At 38.4% G+C, this 7,533-nt stretch overlaps 1 protein-coding gene across 1 annotated transcript; it reads right to left on the reverse strand.

Annotated features, from left to right (window-relative positions):
- Positions 1-656: 656 nt before the first annotated feature.
- On the reverse strand, positions 657-6,814 carry LOC121756065 (SWI/SNF complex subunit SWI3C-like). Its single transcript, XM_042151523.1, has 8 exons — positions 6,579-6,814; positions 5,436-6,011; positions 3,660-4,195; positions 2,905-3,247; positions 2,751-2,824; positions 2,070-2,175; positions 1,836-1,999; positions 657-1,523 (listed from the first exon to the last, which is right to left on the reverse strand). Exons 1-8 carry the CDS (start codon positions 6,595-6,597, stop codon positions 1,038-1,040), a joined length of 2,304 nt encoding a protein of 767 aa, XP_042007457.1. The 5' UTR covers positions 6,598-6,814; the 3' UTR covers positions 657-1,037.
- Positions 6,815-7,533: the final 719 nt, after the last annotated feature.

A 7,533-nucleotide genomic window follows, 5' to 3' on the forward strand; every position in this document is an offset into this window, starting at 1 on the left:
ATAACGATAGCCTAATTGCGCTTATCGTTTTTCTGTCCAGCAGCTCCCACTCCTCCGGTTCCATTTTTTTCGGGTTTGGTTTTAAAGGTTTCCACAGATCTTTACCGTACAGGTAATCCTTAATCTGCATCTTTCAAAGTCCGAAATCAAATCCATCGAACTTCTCTACAGTAATCTTCTCGTCGATCCCCATCGTGATTTCTGCCTTTTAAACCTTAGGCTCTTGATACCAGTTGTTGGAAAATAAACACAAGCAATCACGAATATGAAGGAGAATGAACAAAGGAATTGGGTAATTCAATACGATGTGTATCTACGTCTAGGGGCGATGTCAAGCTAGGGATTTCACTATATAATTTTAGGATGATTTGACAATGAGGGAGTATCTCTATTTATAAGCAAATTAGAGAGCCTTAATTCTAATTAAACTAGGAAACATATTCCATAAGGAAATATCTTCAAAGGAATAAATCTATCACAAGAAAATATACTTCAATACTTCAATTGTAAACTTCGCATGTTAAATGGTACACGTGCAGTGCAGATATCCCCTCTTATACCTTGAACATGGAAATAGGATGAACTGCTACAGGATCTGAACAGTGCCAATTTAGCAAATGTGTCATGCAAATTTGAACCATACCAAATAGTAAAAATTTAAAACCCATCAAATGCAATTTCATTGATTCATGCTATTTTCATAATCTGTACTGCTGAATAGTAGTACATTCCTAAAATCCCACTTGCTTTTCCTCATCTAATTAGTAATATGGTCACAATCAATTAGTTGTTCAAATCTCAAATCTTTTCATATCCAAGCAGTTGATCCATTCTCCGTAGAGAAAGTCAGGTTTGCACATCCAAGCTGCACCAGGGGATACAGGTTAGCCCCCACTCCATTCCATGCAAGTCTACACAAAACCAAAGGCTCAAGGAAACGTCCTTTCTCCATTTTCGACTCTTTCAGTATGGTACACCTAAGCTCAAGAAACGATCCAACTCCAGGCGCGTATCTATATGTAGTAATCATGCTCCCCCTAGCCTAAACCAGATTTAGTCCCAGATAGTGGTCTGAGCATTGGATAGCCGAGAGATGGCTGAGAATTGGATGTCGGGTTAAACATGGTATTAGGGGCTGAAGAAGATGGATGTATAGCTGAAAGGGGCAGCCTAGGACCCAGGCCATACATTCCCTGTTGTTGTTGTTGTTGCTGCTGCTGCTGTTGCATCAGGGACATGTGGGGATGTATGGGTTGGTTGTTTCCGTATCCAGAAACGAAAGGTTGCTGGGAGCCTTGAATGTGCTGTCTATTTCCTGCATAATTGTTCATAGCAGAATTACAATTACTGACACCTGGCAGCCCCATTGGCCGTTGCACGCCAGCAGAACCAAACTGTCCCGACATCACGAGGGCCTGTTCAGCAGCAATCCTCTGCCTGGTCCTTTCCATCTGCTCACATTCTCTCATTAGCAATGTTTCAAATTCTGCAAACTGCTTCAACTTTAGCTCCAATCGCTTTAACTGAAAGAACAATCGATGCGGTACCATATGTCAACATACATTGCATCATGAGACATCACCATGATAGAAGTGCCAATTTCGGAATGAAGAAAACAAATAGGCCTACATATAAGGAATATTGTGGCAGGAATAGAAGTTGAGCCAAAGCAAGACAAAAGAAGTAGTTTTAATTTCTTAAGCAATGGAAGATGGCATTGCAATCAATATGAGCTGAGTAGAGCATCTAAAGCTTTCAACATAGCATAAGTGCAGAACCAAAGCTTTCAGCAAAACCAACCTTAAGATTCTACATAATCATTGCAAGGATAGTACCTGATGGTTAATAATATTAGCAGATAACCGCTGGATTTCACGCTCTTCGTGATCAGCAAAAAGCTTTGCCTTCATGGCTGCTGCAGCAAGGCCATCTTCGGCCGCAGAGATCACTTTTTCAGCAGATAGTGTAGCACCTTCAGCATCATGTTGGCTCAAAGAACCTTCACGTAATGAATTTCAGCAGTATTAATAGGAGAAATTAAAGGCCAACAAAAGATTAGCTACACATACCTCCGGGACTCCCTTCTTTGCTACTCTCCATAGACAATGAACCCAAAGATGCATGGGCACAGGCTGCAGCCACTCTTGGCCCCAATGCAGAAGCAAGAAACGCCACCTATAAGAACATCAGGTTGATTATAAGGACATGCTTAAACAAATTAGTATGCAGCAGAAATTCCAAGCTTCTAACGACATTGGACGCATATACATGAGTACAAGGATGAAAATGGAGCTTCAGATTATACAGTGCATAGCTGTGATATTTCCAGAAACAAGTTAAGGTGAATCTTAGAAGTTTCCATAACCATCACATAAAAATCTACAGAAAATTCAGTTCTGACCTATCAAAATGTGTTCAGTTGAGCCACAGCAAGATGGGCAGGAAGAAATGAAATAGATATCGTAGAACAGATTTAGGGTTTCAGTTTTAAGTCCCTAAGAGAAAATGGTAATTTCAACAATCACGAATCCAAGATGTGCAAGGAACAGACATGATAAGATATATTTGTGAGAACAAAAGTGATGCATAATAAAAGAATCATGTCATTACATTATTCCCAGGAAGTAGACACAAACAATTACGGATGGGGCAGAAGACAAAAACCCACACATGGAGTAAAAACAGGAAGTGGTGCCAAGGTGAGGAAAGACACTTAATATAAACAAACAAGCATACTTCATGAGCAATACCAGAGACATCACTGGGTTTCCAGAGCTTGAGAAAGGAAATTTGCTTTCAGTATCTTCCCCTTCCAAGCAAATGCCTGTGTCAAGAGTTAATGCCAAACTTAATTTATAGGGCCCCATATTATGCAGAAAATATAACTTAGACATTGGCCCCAACCATTTGAAATTGGCTCTGATCTTTCATGATTGCTCAAATTCGACAAATCAGATGTGCTTGGAACATCAATACTGTCCAGTGGAGCGCCATCTAGAGGAAGACGGACAAAATGGAGAATGCACTGTGCTTTTGATTTGGAGCCAACATGCTCTGCAATTTTATTCCAATTCTCATTATAAAGCTGCATTCCCTCAAGAAGCAGCAACGCTTCCTGGTCAGACCAACTATCCCCGTCCAGGTCTCCATAATCTTTCGTGGAATTCTCTTTCATAAAATCAAGGCTAGAGTGACCAGCAATGAATCCCGCCTCATGATAGCAATCCAAACAGAGTCCCGCATCAACCTATCAAGATCAAGGGTCAGCCACACACACACAAGACTGATCACCTTCCTGCTCTCTACAAACTATGCAATATGCATCTTTTTATTCAATATTGTTGAGTGCAATTTTCAATAACACGTGTTCAGCTACTTTAGTACACAAATTATCCTTACTAAAAAATTAATACTATCACAGTTTTACTCTTCCAGAGTAGAAGGGAAGATTGCTTGGTGCAAGCTCATCTATACATCAGGAATAAAAAGACACCTTTATTTGTGGCTTTAGGCAATCTAATCTATGGACAGCATACAAACAGTACCATGTCCATACTGCTGTAAGGAGAGGCAGGACACCAAAAATAAGGAAAAGTGCACAGTATTTAACACTTATGCTTAGTGTATGATATGCCAATTGCAAAAAATATCACATTTACCTCCTTCTGCGACTGGTAGTACACTGCAGGAATAGGTCGTGAACAACAGTTGCATTGATGCTCGGATAACTTTTCTCTAATAGCACTGTCAATGTCAGAATCCTCTTCCTGCTGACATGCAAGTTCTGGATAAACATCAGTTGCCTTCAACCTACATTTTGGCTTGTCAAACTTGATTAAGCTCTCTATAGATTTCAAAGCAGACAAAGGGACGTGAAGTTCGTTATTTGAATCCTCACACAAGTAAGTTCCACCCTTTGGGGCCTCATGCTTAGGAGGAGTTGCACAATAGTTGATAATCCCCCAGTGATCCAGAAACCTCACAATTCGAGTTAAGTCCTCATTATCAATACCAGCTTCTAGGCCCTGGCAGTTAGCCACAGCTAGGTGCTTTTCAGGGTTTTCCATATACATAGCAACAATGAAATTCCGACATTCCATATACTTTTCAGGTGTATGTTCTGAGGATTTTCCAGAAAAAAAATGTGGAACCACTTGTCTCTCCAATCTATGGACTGAATTTGGTGAAAACCATTCTGTTTAAAATAATGGCATTAGAACCAAGAATCAGAAATGGAATAGCCTATTTTCAGGAAACATAGATTATGGTAAGATGAATAATGACTTGGACAGCTACATAAGCTATTCCAAAAAAGCATATACGGGAAGGTTAGGCAGGCATATATGCTTCAAGTTCAGAGTAATTTAAATCACACTGACCGAACTACACCATAGGAAATTTAATAAACATAAAACTGGTTAGTCATTAACTTCCACAAAAAGCAGAATAGCCTAGTCACTAATAAGGTGACCAGAACGAACGTATAAGATAGATGCCCAAATTATGCTACACAACAGTAAAACTTCCAAAAATAAGCAAATGTTGGAGATTTATTTATAAATTTTGAATATGAAGCGTCTACAATCATATCGGAAGATGTCCATGTCCCACATTGAGTTAACCAAGCCAAACTATCTTTAACCATATAAACTAAAAGAGATGACCCATGAATCCTTGTTCAAACTTGAAATTATGCTCAGTTCCAATGTTATCAATCTCGTATGGCGGCTTATGGCGGTTCGCCTAAAAACCGCCGCAAGGATATGGCGTATTAGTATGGCGGATATGGCGGTCAATAATTAAATAAATAAAATAATACTTATATATCTATATATAATTCAGAAATTAGAAAATAATTAAAATATAACATCTAAAACACTTTAAACAATTAATAAAGTATAAAATACAACTCTAACCTCCATGTTTCTTGCATAATGCCTCATTCCTAAATACAATACACACGCAATGTTGTCAAATGTCGGATATGGCAGTGCTATGGCAGCGACATGGTGCTATGGCGTTTCCACCACTGAACGCCATGGCGCCGCCATATCCGCTATTTGATAACATTGTTCAGTTCATATAGCCGACTACTACACTAAGACCTTAAACCAAATTAGATTATTAAATACTCGAACAAAAATTGAATGCTACAAATTTTTTTATTTTTTTTTTGTGTGCAGTTCATTAAAGTTAACAATCCAATTATTTAGATTCAGAACAATTTCGGAATAACGAGTTAACTTGGGAATATTAATTGCATGCGTAAGAAGAAAACCTACATGTTTACAAGCCAATTGTAAATTAATCTAAACTATATTCGTTTAGAATCAAATTTGAATAGCATTCCTAGTTGCCAAGCATGATAAACAAATGGAATAAACTCAAGTTCATACAATAAATATACAAACACTAGTGAAGGAAATTGAACCGACCTGAATGTACTGGGACAACATGAACACGCCCTGCGCTCCCGAGCCTTTTAGTAACACCACCGCCAGCAACTATCCTAGGTGGCGTGATCACATATGAACCACCCCCACAAGCACTTGCAGTCTCCTCTGAGGGAACCCCTAAAAGAGCGGGATTGTCTCGAGGCACTGCAGAAAGTGCCTGCAGCTGACCATAAGAAATATTCTCCAACACTGGCACCCCACTCTGCCCTAGGCCTATGCTATCCCCATATCTTGCAGCCCTCTCAAATTCCACAATTCGGAAGACAGATGAGTGGGGCATATTTATCTCCCTCTTAATAGCAACTGGAAACTCACATAACTTCAGTCCACCAGCAACTAGCTTTTCATCCCCTTTTTCTCCTGTTATCTGGGTTTTCCTATCAGAGGTATGAATTTGAGGATCGTCTTCGCTTTCCAGATGGTTCTGTGGGGGGTCCAGATCTGGGTCATCATCGTCATCGTTATCATCAAGTATGCCATCATCATGCTCTTTCAGTTTAGACTTACGCGCCACTGAGTTATCCCTTTTCCGCTTTCTCCACCTTGCTCTTGCTTCTTAAGAAGAGGATACAACCATAAAGGGGAGAAAAATAAGCAAATAGAATGATATCCAGTTTTCATAGGTTTCACGATTAAATCAATGGCTAACCACAAAACCTTTTTCAAAATCTGGCAACTTGATTTTAGAATTGACTTTTGATCATGATTGAAATTTCGCATTTCACATTCCTAACATGAATCCTGCATGATTTTCAATATTTTCATGAGCAACAGAAAAAGAAAAGGAGAAAGCCTAACTTTTCTAGCAAACACAGTAAAAATAGCAAATTGCATTCCCCTGACACACAGAACATCGAAGAGCTGAACCAATAATTCCAAACCCGGATACCAACGACATGCTACCCGCATTTTAAAATGAAGAAGCTAAACTTCACTGTTAGAAACAGGTCACGGGCATAGAAAATGTGAATGGGGATTTGCAATTTCACAAACACAAATACCAATCAACGCTAAAAACGTAAAAGAGTCAATCAATTTCAAGTCCTCCACGACAAATCGGAAGTGCGCACACGCAAATTGAGGCAGTAAGAAAGTAGAATTTCGGGGTTTATAAAGAGCTACCTGAGGAGGAAGCTGGCATTGCTCAAGGGAAAAATCGGGGGAGAGATTTATGGAGGGCTTGAAGTTTAAGGTTTAAGGGGAGAGCGAGAGATCGGTGGGGTCTCCGTGATTGGTGAGGTGGAGAGCTGAGATTGTGGGGTGCGAAAAGTGTGTGTGGTGCGTGAGAGAGAAAGAGAGGGGGAAGAATGGGGATGAAATTGTTGTGTTTTTTCTCTCTCTAAAAATTGTAGCGTGCTTTGCTTTCAGGTGGAGAGACTGCTTATTATTTAATTTTAATAATATAATAATTATTGTAACAGCTCGTCTAATTAACAGGGGGTGTTCAAAAGCGGGGAATTTCCATTTTGGTCCCTGGATTTTTCATTTTGATCCATTTTGCATTTAAATTTATGTTCAACAAAGAGTGTTCAACAATGTAAAGTAAATGAATATGAAAATGAAAATGAAAATGGAAATGGAAATGGAAATGGAAATGGAAATGTAAATGGAAATGTAAATGTAAATTAAGTTTATGTAATTGTATTGATTAACATTTTTGTGTGAGAGATCAATCATTTCGCTGGTTGGGTAGTTATTAGTAGGTTTGCAATATTCTTAATTAATAAATTTCATGACAAAAGAAAATATTATTATGACTGCTGATTAGTTGAGTTTATTGTTATTTTAACGCATCATGTTGTTAGATTTTCGCAATATTCTTAATTAATATTTCATAACAAAAAAAATTAATATGGCTGCTGATTAGTTGAGTTTGTCATTATTTTAACGTACGATATCGTTGGATTTTATTTTATCATGCTTAATTTGCCACTAGGTTTGAAACTACACTTCCTTTGCGCATAAGAGAAAATGTATGCATATTTTGATAAAAATAAAAATAAAAATAAAAAAGAACGTCGTTCTTAGTAATTAGTTTTGTTTTGCTTATCTTGTAGTACTCCATGGCGTAATTGTT

The sequence above is a fragment of the Salvia splendens genome, chromosome 11 (assembly GCF_004379255.2).
Source record: "Salvia splendens isolate huo1 chromosome 11, SspV2, whole genome shotgun sequence".
Taxonomy (NCBI): Eukaryota; Viridiplantae; Streptophyta; class Magnoliopsida; order Lamiales; family Lamiaceae; genus Salvia; species Salvia splendens.

Coding starts and splice junctions, on each gene's coding strand:
- LOC121756065 (XM_042151523.1), bottom strand. Junction 4,196..5,435: donor TGTTGTCCCAGTACATTCAG/GTCGGTTCAATT, acceptor TATTTTAAACAG/AATGGTTTTCACCAAATTCA. Junction 3,248..3,659: donor ACTACCAGTCGCAGAAGGAG/GTAAATGTGATA, acceptor TGATCTTGATAG/GTTGATGCGGGACTCTGTTT.